The 14,044-nt window shown below is 41.9% G+C and overlaps 1 protein-coding gene across 1 annotated transcript; it reads left to right on the forward strand.

The window, feature by feature from the left end:
- The first annotated feature begins 339 nt into the window (after nt 1–339).
- On the forward strand, nt 340–3,176 carry LOC120024535 (4-galactosyl-N-acetylglucosaminide 3-alpha-L-fucosyltransferase 9-like). Its single transcript, XM_038968812.1, has 2 exons — nt 340–1,076; nt 1,688–3,176. The coding sequence occupies exon 2, from the start codon at nt 1,696–1,698 to the stop codon at nt 2,794–2,796; it is 1,101 nt and encodes a 366-aa protein (XP_038824740.1). The 5' UTR covers nt 340–1,076; nt 1,688–1,695; the 3' UTR covers nt 2,797–3,176.
- Nucleotides 3,177–14,044: the final 10,868 nt, after the last annotated feature.

Consider the following 14,044-nt stretch of genomic DNA (forward strand, 5'->3'; position numbering starts at 1 on the left):
AACAACCAGGAAAATTGCCTAGAACTAAGACAGGCTAGGGGAGTTTTCACATATGAAATTCGGTTCCATGGTTCGGTTTCCTGTAGCATTTGTGAGAATTGTACAGAATAAATGTTGCTTTCACAAGAACCCGAAAATAACGGATTCAGGGTGCGATCAGCACGACGCACATTCTACATGACGTTAGCGAGCTAGCTTGTTTACAACGGGCAAGAAAGTTCCACGCGACTCGCGCTGCCGCGTCACAATATCAAGTACACTGGTCTCGAATCTTGGACCCACTACTCATGCAGGTCCGGGATTAATTAATTAATTTCAGCCAGGGTTTGTTTGTGTTTCACACATGCTTTATACCGTGGATCAGGGTACCAAACACTCCAGGATCCGGGTCGTAAGGGAATATGGGAATTCCTCACTTTAGAAATTGTCAAATGTAAACAGAGAATATGTGGAAGTTCCATGGGAGTTCTCTAACTGGCATGATGGAACAAAGAGAAGGATGTGAATCATGACTGCACGTGGAACACCACACACGCCACCACAACATTGATAGTGACTAAACCACACCTAGACACTCAATATCATTCTCCTTGTTCTCGTGGTTGAGGTGAACAGTGAAGTTGAAATGTTTTGTTCACGTGAATTGTTGTCGTGAATGTGTGTCCTTGAAATATTTGGTTCGTTAAAGGTCTTTGTAGCCTAGTTGTTCTAACTCTATGATGCCCATGACATGTTTAGGCATGTTATTGCTGGTAAGGGAAAAGACACAGGATTATTTCCCCCTTTGCTGTTTATTGGGACATGGCACAATCTGGCCTACCCCTCCCAACAGAGGCCCAACCTCTATTTCCCTTTCATGCTTTCTCATCCTGCCGTAAGGGCGTCCAGAATAACTTTTTTCTCTCCCTTCGTTTAAAAAAAACAGCTTGTCACTGTTTCTTATCGCTTTATTGAACTGATGAGTACCAAAGACCCAGGGAAATGTTTCACAGGTGCACAGTTCACATAGGGAGTGTATATGGATTGACATCCCCGGCAGCTCTGAATACTGCATGACAAGAACAACCTGTTAACCGGTGAGGCATTATCTTTTCCTTTGACAAGTACAGGCTTTCACTTATTGGTGCCTTATTGAGTGCAGTTTTGAATGGTCATGTAAAAGTCTATAAGTATTAAGTGTTTTTAGACTATAAAAAAAGTCAACGAAAATCATTATTAGTCAAGAATAAGGAATTTCAACATTCACCAGATGACATTGTGACAAACTAGACTTGTGGATCAGTACAGCAAAGGGGTATAAGATCACTTGTTTAAAGTACACCTTACCCACAATTGTGAAAAAAACAAGAAAACATGTACTTCCAACACGTTGTGCTGAAAGGACATTTTTGTTATTAACGTCAACACAATCCTGAGGTAGCCAGGTACATGGGCACGTTTCCTCATTGTTCCTTTTGAATCTAATCTGACTTAACCATTCTCATTGTTCATGTTTCCATTTGCATCAGCTGTATCTGTGGTTACTCTCAAATGAGAGAAAATGTTTCATCTGCACCTGCTTCTTTTCTCATACTTTCTCTCTGTACACAAGCGCTTTTTAATAACAGTTGAACAAAAATCTTCATTTGGTTTCATTTCTTTGAGTGTGAATGATAATGTAATAATGCGTTTTTCCTCTCTTCCACAGGAGCCAAAATGCTGTCAAGTACTTTCCTTACAGGAGCTTTGCGTATCTTCCTGGTAGGGATCCTCTGTCTAGGAGGATTTGTGACACTGTTTTGCATGTATTACAAATCAGCTCTGGACTGCACTCCTCAGCCTCATTACTCAAAGCGACCTGAGAACAGATCCTTGTCTAAGAAGCAGCCAGCGCCAGACAAGCCCATCATGCTGTTGTGGTTCTGGCCTGAAAACCGCGAGTTTGATTTTAGCGATTGTGCCACTTTCTTCAACATTGATGGCTGCCACCTGACAGATGACAGGTCTCTGTACAACAAGGCAGACGGGGTGCTCATCTTTCACAAATCCATCAAATACGATTTATCCAACTTGCCTCCATCACCTCGACCACCATTCCAGAAGTGGATTTGGTATCATGTGGAATCACCTACAAACACAATTAGGATACCTGGTCTAGAGAACCTTTTCAACTTGACCTTGAGTTATAGGGAAGACGCAGACATCCCTGTTCGTTGGCGTTTGACCGCAAGGAAAGGCCAGGGTGAAGACTTTGTGCTGCCAAAGAAGGATAAATTAGTTTGCTGGATTGTGAGCAACAATGACCCTAACACTGGAACAGGGGTACGGAATAACTATTACAGAGAACTTGTAAAACACATTAAGGTGGAACTCTTTGGCACAGCCTTTGCTAGATTCTTGAAATATGAGGACTACTACTCAACACTCTCCAGCTGTAAGTTTTACCTCTCCTTTGAGAACTCAGTCCACAAAGACTACATCACAGAGAAGCTTAACGGACCACTTGCAGCAGGAACTGTGCCAGTGGTATTGGGCCCACCGAGACAGAACTATGAAGACTTTGTCCCAGGAGATTCCTTCATCCATGTTAATGACTTTCCCGATGCAAAAGCACTGGCTGAATTCCTCCTCAAGTTGGACAAGGATGATGAGGCATATCTGCGCTACTTTCAGTGGCGTAGAAACTTCTCTGCTCAGCAACATCTGGTTCAACTGAGTCAAGAGTTCACGCAAGCTATTTGCTATGCCTGTGACCACATAGGCAAACATTGGGAGTACAGGGTTGTTCACGATATTTACAAATGGCATTTTGGTTAATCAGTCACTTACATCCTCACCGGTGTATGTGCTGTTACCACTATATTACCCTCTTCTCTCCATGTACATGATCATGCCTCAGGGTGGAATTTAGTCACACCCAGCATCCCACAAATGCAACGTTTACACAGTGCCTTTACGACCTATTGCACTACTTGTAAGATAAGTGTACCTGGTTGTTTTACTGTACTAGTGTCATAGCTAGGTTTTTAAGTATCCAGAACCATTCAGGCTCTTATCTTTATAACTACCCAACAACTAACCTCTGCACTATTTATTGTCTGAATTACTACCTGTATGTATATTTTATATCTTTACACTCACACATTTTGAGCTGAAATAATTAAAGGGTAATTCCACCATTTTTATCTCCAGCACAATACCAGTGTCTACAAATGTGAAAACAGAGCATTTCTACGTTTTGTAGACAATAATATGAAGTAAAAAAACTTCTAACTGATGACATCATCCATTTTCAAACACCGTGAGAGTAGTTATCGTAGGGTTAGCTTCTGTCAAACTATTTACATCCTGGTGACTTCACACCAGGATGTAAATATCACACCCATTGTTCAGAGTGGCCGGGGCATTACCACATGTCGTATGTAAACATCACACCCCACTTTTTTGATTACTGTATTTCGGATGTGAGGAGGGTCCTAGTGTCTGTGTGCAGACATGGTGTAAAAGGTGTTGATCAAGGGGCTATTGTATTGGGGCCTAGTTGCTTCAAATAATTGTTTTATTAATAACCAGAGCTGTGAATTTAAAACATGCAGGGTTAATTTAATTCTAACCAACGCTCCAACCAAGTTCTCTCAGAGAGAATGCTTGAACTTGTAAGTGGTGTGTCAAAGATCAATGATGTATAAATTTTTTAAACACCCATCATTGTTTTTTATAAAATGTCTGGGAGAACACTCATTGGATCTTTTCAATATAGCTCCTGGAGACCTGGAGAAATCTTTGAGTACAGATACCTTGTGAAATTTGTTTCACTGATTCATCAAGGGTGTAATATCTGTCATTTCAACAGGATTTTATTGTCTTTATCGACTTGTTATCCATAGCTGAGAACCACGGACATGTGCAGCCAAAAACTTCAGAGCCTTTGTTATTTGTCTGTTGATGGTTGACAGGGTCCTCATTGTATTCAAACTGGTGAGGTTTAGACCTCCTATAGCCTTCACACCTGGCCTTATGGGGAATCAACAAGCAGCTGGCTGGACTTCACAGGACCCTGGAAGTTACTTTTTGAATTACTTTGGTGCAATTTTTACAAGTGTGTGGAACATTTTCACAACTCTAAGCACAAAAATGCAATCAGATCATCGAAATAGCTTATGTTTCAAAGCTCATTTTCATTTGACTGAGTACAACAATTCACAAAGTCACTTGTTCACTGCACCAAATCACACATTCAATTTGGATACATATTCAATCTAAGTATCTGCTTTTCAAAATACAATATTCACTTTATTTTTTATATGATTTTCATAATTTGCTAACAATACAATTAACTATCACTTAATTAAACTGCTCAAAACCGATAACTGCTGAACCAAAATGAAATATGGCATAGTTAACGTACAGTGCCTTTGGAAAGTATTCAGACCCTTTGCTATGAGACTCAAAATTGAGCTCAGGTGCATCCTGTGTCACGATCGTTATATGGTGGAAGAGAGGAGGACCAAGGCGCAGCGTGACAACAATACATTCTTCTTTTAATTAAGCGAAACGAAGAACACTATACAAACTATACAAAACAACAAACGAACGAACGTGACGCTATAAACAAATAGTGCTGACACAAACACTACACATAGACATAGACAATAACCCACAAACTACCCAATGAATATGGCTGCCTAAATATGGTTCCCAATCAGAGACAACGATAGACAGCTGTCTCTAATTGAGAACCAATCTAGGCAACCATAGACATACATACATACACCTAGACTAGACACTCCCCCATAAACATACAAAACCCCTAGACAATACAAAACACATACATCCCCCATGTCACACCCTGACCTAACTAAAATAATAAAGAAAACAAAGATAACTAAGGCCAGGGCGTGACATCCTGTTTCCATTGATAATCCTTGAGATGTTTCGACAACTTGATTGGAGTCCACCTGTGATAAATTCAAGTGATTGGACATAATTTGGAAAGGCACACACCTGTCTATAAAAGGTCCCACAGATGACAGTGCATGTCAGAGCAAAAACCAAGCCATGAGGTCGAAGGAATTGTCCATAGAGCTCCAAGACGGGATTGTGTCGAGGCACAGATCTGAGGAAGGGTACCAAAAAAAATCTGCAGCATTGAAGGTCCCCAAGAACACAGTGGCCTCCATCATTCTTAGATGGAAGAAGTTTGGAACCACCAAGACCCTTCCTAGAGCTGGTCGCCCGGCCAAACTGAGCAATCGGGGGAGAAGGGCCTTGGTCAGGGAGGTGACCAAGAACCAGATGGTCATTCTGACAGAGCTCCAGAGTTCCTCTGCAGAGATGGGAGAACCTCCCAAAAGGACAACCATTGCTGCAGCACTCCACCAATCAGGCTTTTATGGTAGAGTTGCCAGACGGAAGCCACTCCTCAGTAAAAGGCACATGACAGCCTGCATGAAGTTTGCAAACAGGCAAACTCTCAGACCATGAGAAACAAGATTCTCTGGTCTGATGAAACCAAGATTGAACTCTTTGGCCTGAATGCCAAGCGTCACGTCTGGAGAAAACCTGGCACCATCCCCAAGGTGAAGTATGGTGGTGGCAGCGTCATGCTGGAAGACTAGTCAGGATCAAGGCAAAGATGAACGGCGCAAAGTACAGAGAGATCCTTAATGAAAACCTGCTCCAGAGCGCTCATGACCTCAGACTGGGGCAAAGGTTCACCTTCCAACAACGACCCTAAGCACACAGCCAAGACAACGCAGGAGTGGCTTCGGGACATGTCTCTGAATGTCCTTGAGTGGCCCAGCCAGAGCCCGGACTTGAACCCAAAATAACATCTCTGGAGAGATCTAACAACAGCTGTGCAGCATCGCTCCACATCCAACCTGACAGAGCTTGAGAGGATCTGCCGAGAAGAATGGGAGAAACTCCCCAAATACAGGCGTGCCAAGCTTGCAGCGTCATACCCAAGAAGACTCGAGACTGTAATCGCTGCCAAAGGTGCTTTAACAAAGTACTGTGTAAAGGGTCTGAATACTGAATACTGTAAGTGTGATATCCGTTTTAAATTTAAATACATTTCCCAAAATTTCAAAAAAAAAACGGTTTTGCTTTGTTATCATGGGGTACTGTGTGTAGATTGCTGAGGGAAAAAAATATTTAATCCATTTAAGAATAAGTCTGTAACGTAACAAAACGTGTAAAAAGTCAAGGGGTCTGAATACTTTCCAAATGCAATATATATAGTTTGATAACGGCTGAACACTGTACTTTTCTATATTTTTATCTCATAAATGTAGTGATTTGGCATCAATATGTGTTGGAAGGTAAAACCCAATCATATATGGATGTGGCTGTAAATACTACATCATATGACAAAGTGGAAAGAGTCAATATGTGCTACCATTTGAAATTACAGTGTAGTGTACAATGCACTGCTGACATACCTGGGTTATACACAGTGGTGGGCCATCAGGGCCAGCAAGGCCTTCTCTGCTGGCCTAAACATCATCAGAATATAATTTTTTTTAAAATATATTTTCCCACAAATATGTATTAAATTATTCCCCAGAGTAAGAGTTATACTCTTCATTTCATAGCTTTCCTCTTGGTTGCACTGCTTCCAGCCCCAGGTTGAGATTTGGAGGGCTGGTCTTTATGTTAGATCTTTTATTCAATCATATTCAGCCAACATGTGTTGCCAGGGGTCTAAAATCTGCCCTCAGGCCTTCAGAATCAACAGTGCGGGCGCTTGTAGCTTAAAGTGAATGGATACTGAAAATTTAGTGTCAACCAATCAGCTTTAGAGTTGGCTATTGTACGCCTGCTGGCTGGCTCCAGTGTTACACAGGAGCCAGCTAGCAGGCGTAGTGCGTGCACGTCTTTTTATTGGATTACCAATATTGAGAGGCAGGTCCTATGGGCAGGTCTATGCAGAGCTAGGAAACTGAATTTGATAAACGAATTAATTCGCGTACTACTAAGCTGTTTTTTCAACCCACAATGGCGGAAGGAGGAGAAGATATCGATTTGGTCGAGGATATAATTATAACGCCATTCTCAAGACAAACTTTTCAAGAAAGGTTAGACATTGTAAGGAGAGGTCGCCCGACGCCGACGCTACAAAGCCTGTCACAGGCGGGAAAGGGGTTCGTTCGCTCGCCACTTTCAAAGTTCCAACTACGAGCGCTATCAATGGCTCACAGGCTCCGAGAAGCACTGCAAACTGTACTGCTGGGAATGCCTATTATTTGCAAGTGATCGATTTGGTGTTTGGAGCCACACTGGCTTTGCAAACTTGAGTTGTCTAACCAAGGCAGCAACGAGACACCAAAGTACGGCTGGGCACTTACAAGCAATGGTGCTTTTGAAAACTCTTGGGGACACCCGAGTGGATCTACAGCTCAACGAACAAGCGCGCAGGACAATGGAGCTGCACAATGAAAAGGAGAAGAAAAATAGGGAAATATTGAAAAGACTCATTGATTGTGTCATGTTTTTGGGTAAACACTTTACCCAAAAATGTCAATTTTTGTCAATTTCAAGGTGACGCAACGCCTGGTTATACTGCGTTTCTGTCTAAATGTATAGTGTCTAGAGCCATGGCATCATAATGATGGTAATAAGAGGTGGATTAATTCGGGTGGGACTGTGTAGGACCTCACTGAAGGCCCAGGCCCCAGGCCCACGGCACGCCACTGGTTATACATAACAATATATTCCACTCATTATCTGAATTTCATTGAGACACTGTGAGCAGAGAGACAGGCAATACTGTATAAATTGACAAGGCACATAAAAAAAGGTTATCTTGCACAATGTTGCATAGAGCAGAAAGGGCATACAACACAGTGCTACATTTTTAAAGTAGCCAAACTGTTTTACAATACCCCTATTTCTGATGATTTGTCCTACGTATGTTCTGTATAAGGATAATGAAACTGTAAGATTGACATATTTCTCAACCTGCTCACAACCTGCCATTTGATACAAATTATAAAATGGTGCATGTCAAGTTACAGTCAAGTATTGTATGGAAACTGATATTTACCATCTATTCAGCACTTCAAAAATAACAGTTTTGAACAGTGTACCTTGTATTTTTGCTATTGGATTACATGGTAGTTAAAAAGACTAAATGGTGAGCCTATCATTAACTAATGGGTTTTCCATATCCATCCCCATCACTAGTAAATTGTTGATGTTTTTCAGGCCCTTTACCGCACTGATGATGTCATATTTACTACTGAACAGTCGTTTAGACAAAACACAAGTTGTTATACAATCCGCATTCAAATGATTCCATACGGAGAACAGGCATATGCACTTTTCTGAAAGATCTTGCTGTTTGGATTACATTTATTTGTCTTTTTCATAATCGGTTAGTCTCAGGGTGTTGTGTAGATATGGATTTTGTGTTCGTTTTTAAAATATATTCATAACACATCCTAGGAATAATTTTGACACACACAATTTTGAGAAAAATAACCTAAGGTGAAACAGGGAGACACTAATGGTTTATATATTACACATATCCAGAATGCTCATTCAGACAATAAACAACAAAAGTAGCTTTTAAAGGATGTTACAATATATTTTAGTTATCAAGATACAGTATGTCAGGACTGTACTACTACACCAACACTACGTTGTAACATACTACTAATGTACTACTATTCAAGATGGTAACCCTTGAAAATGACTGATAAGTGCCTAAACTGGAATGCAGTGGCAGTAGGGTAAAATGATATAAATGAAGTCAGAGCTCAGGCTCCGCGCTTCACAGCGCTGTTTGGGTTTTGACTGACAGCCGTTCTGAACTTGAGCACCGCACTTAACATGAAATGATCCCCATCCCTCCCACTAATTTGGCAACTTTAGCAATTTTTGTTGTTGTCTGAGTGAGGGAAATGCGGTAAATTAAGAGGACTCAATGTATTTTGAAAGATGAGATGTTGAGGATTATAATACCGCTTTGACATCATACAAGCAAGCCAGACACACCCATGAGTCCAAATGTGGACTTCACATTTCCGTATCAGAAAACTCATGTCATATACAGTGTCAATGTTTTTTATCACTATGTTTGATGTAGTTAGTTACAAAATGACATGGCATCAAAACCCTAGGTTGTTCTGAACAGAATGAACAGCAGCAGGGGCTATGAAGTCATGGAGAAACTAGGTCCAGTGACATACAGGGTAAACCAGCCAGATCAGCCGTAAACGGGAGCAAGTGTATAACATTAACCTTTTGAAAAAGTGTCAGGAGGATGATGTTACTGTGGCCTACTGTCTGTCTCCACAGAGCTTCCCGAGGAAATGCCACATGTTTACAACATCTCAGGGTAAGACCTTACTCTCCAACAACTCCAAGAGGTTGATCATTGATCAGTACACGGTTTTCTTTTCCTCTTTGCCCGGGTGGACAGATGTGCTAGAGCACAATATCCGTACGCCAGTTGGGAAGACTGTACACGTGAAGCCGTACAGGGTCAGTGAAGCTCGTCGCAAAGCCATCCACACTGAGGTCAAAAGGATGTGTGAGTTGGACGCCATAGAGGAGTCAAAAAGACCATGGGTCAGCCCCATCATCCTGGTATCCAAGTCAAATAGTACACTGTGCTTCCTTTTGGCCTTCACGGGGCCCCAGCCACCTTTCAAAGACTGGCCAAATCGGGACTTTGCTGCTGCCTACCTGGAGATGGGTAAGAAGTGGGTGTGGCACCGTGAGAGGCATGAGCGTAGGTGTGGCTGAAGGACTCCCAGTGCAGCACCATGGACAGTGGCACTGGCTGCAGCACAGTGGACCACGACACTCAGTTCAGCAGTGTGGAAGGCTGAGCTATCATCAACACCAGGCCAGCCGAAGACAGCGCCACAGCTATGCTCACCCAACACACCCTGTGCAGGATTATATAATCAGCACACCTGCAAGGCATTCCCTAATCAACTGACTGGCACAAGAGTGCAGGCTGCACATCACTCAAGTGAAGGAGTTAGGTAGACACAGCCAGAGTGTGCCTACTCTCCCACTTACACTGCGGTTCTCTCTCCTTCCACAGACTCCTCAGAAGGAGAGTTACGGACTTGGCCAGTGAGGCCACACCACTGCAGGAGAATACAGGTGCCTGCCATCTCTAACCACCCTCTTGCTTGAACAGCTTGTGGACCAGAGTGCCAGAGACACTAAAAGCTAAAGTAAAAGCATATGGAAATTGAACTATATTGTTGTGTGTTTACTCATTGCCGCTTGTGTAGTCAGGCACAACCACTCTTCCCGATAGGCATTTATTGGTAGATTGGTTAAAAAAAAGCAGACGTTGAATATCCCTTTGAGCATGCGGAAGTTATTAATTACACTTTGGATAGAGTATAAATAAACCCACTCACTACAAAGATACAGGCATCCTTCCTAACTCGGTTGCCGGAGAAGAACGGAACCGCTCAGGGATTTCACCATGAGGCCAATGTTGATTTTAAAACAGTTACAGTTTAATGGCTGTGATAGGAGAGAACTTAGGATGGATCAACAACATTAGTTACTCCCCAATACTAACAGAGTGAAAGATGAAATCCTGTACAGAACAAAAATATTTAAAAACATGCATCCTGTTTGCAACAAGGCACCAGAGAAATACTGGAAAAAAATGTGTCAAAGTAATTAACCTTTTTCTCTATACAATGTGTTATGTTTGGGGCAAATCCAATACAACACATTACTGAGTACCACTCTCCATATCTCCAAGCATAGTGGTGGCTGCATCATGTTATGGGTATACTTGTAATCGTTAAGGACTGGGGAGCTTTTCAGGAGAAAAAAGAAACGGAATGGAGCTAAGCACAGGCAAATTCCTAGAGGAAAACCTGGTTCAGTCTGCTTTCCACCAGAGACTGGGAGATTAATTCACCTTTCAGCAGGACAATAACCTAAAATACAAGGCCAAATCTACACTGGAGTTGCTTACCAAGAAGTCAGTGAGTGTTCCTGAGAGGCCGAGTTAAAGTTTTAACTTAAATCTGCTTGAAAAACTATGGGAAGAACTGCAAATGGTTGTCTAGCAATGGTCAACAACCAATTTGACAGAGCTTGAAGAATTTTTTAAATAATACATTGGCAAATGTTGCACAATCCAGGTGTGGAAAGCTCTTAGAGACTTACCCAGAAAGACTCACAGCGGTACTCGCTGCCAAAGGTAATTCTAACATGTATTGACTCAGGGAGTTTAATACTTATCTAATCACGATATATTCATGTTTTATTTTTCATAAATGTTTTACAAATGTTAGGGTGGGTTGCACCAACATGGATTAACTATTAAACTGGGTTAAATCAAGGTTAATCTATTAATCATGTTGCACCAAATTTTAAACCTAGTTTTAAATTAATCCTAGTTAAAATCCTTCCTCTAATCTAAATCTAGTTTTCACTTTAAACCTCGATTAATTTTAAGCATGTTGCTCAATTTAAATGTTTTTTTAATATAAATTTAGATTGGAGGTTAATTCTAAACTGCCACTTGAGGTGGTTTAACTGATAAAATGGCAGCATATCTACTGTGGAGAAACCAAAATGGCAGAGTTCCTCAGAGAATAATTAGAGACAGGTTGAGTGTTATGATAACTAACTCATTATTAGTAGGCTATTTACGTGCCCAGTTTGTACAACAATTGAATTGGGGCTTATGACATGCCCAGCCTTGATACGAGTGAGGATGTTACGCAACAATCTGTAACGGGCCTGATAACGGTAACATGGTAGTGAAGTTGTATTAACGTTACTTTTAACGTGCATTATAGGCATTGACATTTTCCAGTGATTTATGCTTACTAAATATTGGTGGTTCAAGTTGTCCGTTGTCATCATAGGGGTTATGGAGAGGGGCAAACTGCTGGGCAATAATCTCGCATATCTTCTGGGTGATAGGATTAATTCCCTTGGAGGCCCAGTGTTGCCAATTTAGCGACTTTGTCGCTATATTTAGCGAGTATTCAGACTCCTCTAGCGACACATTTTCAAGAAATCGACTAGCGACAAATCTAGCGACTTTTTCTGGTGTTATTGGAGACTCTGACGTGAAAGCACGTATTGTTCTTACTCTTCTCAACGAGCAGTGGGTGCTGCCGTGGGCCCCACCCCGTCCCAAAGCACTCACAGGCGGCCCAGTCCTCGCGCAGCAGTCCCTCCCAGCTGCAGTCAGAGCAGATGTTCACCCCTCCGCGTCCAGACTGCAAATGAATCGCGCATGCGGGAAGCCTCCGCTGGCTGATCCCACCCTGGCTTACATTCAGGGCGGGATGTAAATGTAAAATGTGCTTGTCTAAAATAAATCACTGCATTTGACTCACACAGCCTTAGTCACTTACTCACCTTGTCCACTGTGTGTGTGTGCCTCTCTGTGACATAAGCTAAACATCTAGCTGGCTAGCTCATCATGTCTCAGTCTAAACTGTACACTCAAAAATACAGAAAGGAGTGGGAATCAACCCTGAATTCAAAGGCTGGTTGAAGCCGTTTATTGGAGATGATACACGGGCATACTGCCTGTATTGTAAGGCTGATTTCTACGCCAAACTTAGTGATGTAAAAAAACACATGACAACTCAAAAACATACTCAAAAGGCAAAGCCTTATAACAGTTCCACCCAAAACAAGCTGCCATTTATTGTAAAAAAAAATTGACTGCAAAAAAGGCAGCTTGTTTTGGGTGGAACTGTTATAAGGCTTTGCCTTTTGAGTATGTTTCTGAGTTGTCATGTGTTTTTTTACATCACTAAGTTTGGCGTAGAAATGTTTCAAAAAAAATAAAAAATAAAGTTATACACTTCTACTCTCCCCCATCCCAGTATGTTACCAATTCCCACTTGACTCTGTATCTTATTCCCCTTCATGGAGCTCTGGTAGTTTCATGATTAAAGAAAATGGTTCATTGGGATTCTACATGACATCTTTAGGGGTGCCACACATTAAGCAAGTGATAGAACCTTTTAAAACACAGTTTGAGATCATTGTAGGGTTTTTTCCTCCAGTACTTTGAATAGGGAATGGGGTTTCCACGGGAAATGTTTTCCTGAGGTTCCAACAGTAAACACGGGGGTAGGGCTTAGCGAAGGATCAATTGTGAATTATTTCAGTGTTAAAGCTGTCTGGAATAATACGCTTTCAGTCCTCCCAAGTCATAAGTCCGCAACCCTCTCTCTCCAACTCTAGACCGCAGCCATCCTCTCTATGTTCTCGAAAACCCTACTTTTGAAGTTTTGAACTTGATGATACAGTAGGTCTTGTTATTAGTTTGCCATAGTAGTAGAGCTAATGGTCGTGTCCCCCTGCTCTGACGTTGTTTATGCATGCCAGATCTTACAATGCCCAGATAGGTATTTTACGTATCAGGTGAGCTAACCACATCATGGGTGCGTTCCTTTGCCCAGGCGTTGCTGACATGTCAGATCTTACAACGCCTGTTTAGGTATTTGACTACATATTCTATAGCAATCTAGTGCCCGACGGCACAGTCAATGGTGTGGCATGCAACCATTGGTTAATGCATGTAACGTCTGAGCAGGGGAACACAACCCATAAGTTTTAGCAATATGGTGGCCGACTGCACAGTCGATGATGTGGCACGCAACCATTGGTTAATGCATGCAGGGGAACGCAACCATATTGTCAGGGACCGCTTGAAAGTTCTTTGAGCCCCTCAGGAATCCTATAGGCCCCTTGGTTCATCACTGACATAAAAGACTTGCAGAATTTTCTAAAGAAGAAGTGAAGTTCCTTCTGGAAAAATTAAGTTAATCTATTCTATAGCCTAATGTTTAGCCTACCTGCTCTGCCATACCTGGGTCGTTCCATATGCTTTCAATCACTTTCTGACTGCACCCTTTTTGATTTGAACGAAACCTTTCATACATGCTTGCCCATAGTGGACGTGGTCAGAAAGTGCCTTTTTGGACCTGAACGCCATAAATGACCCATTTGCGAACCCACCCTACCATAAGACGTCCATCTCTTCTTCGCTGAAAAATATTGATATAATTTGAAAGCTTATAAAACAGGGTTGTCACGGTTG

The sequence above is a fragment of the Salvelinus namaycush genome, chromosome 29, assembly GCF_016432855.1.
Source record: "Salvelinus namaycush isolate Seneca chromosome 29, SaNama_1.0, whole genome shotgun sequence".
Taxonomy (NCBI): domain Eukaryota; kingdom Metazoa; phylum Chordata; class Actinopteri; order Salmoniformes; family Salmonidae; genus Salvelinus; species Salvelinus namaycush.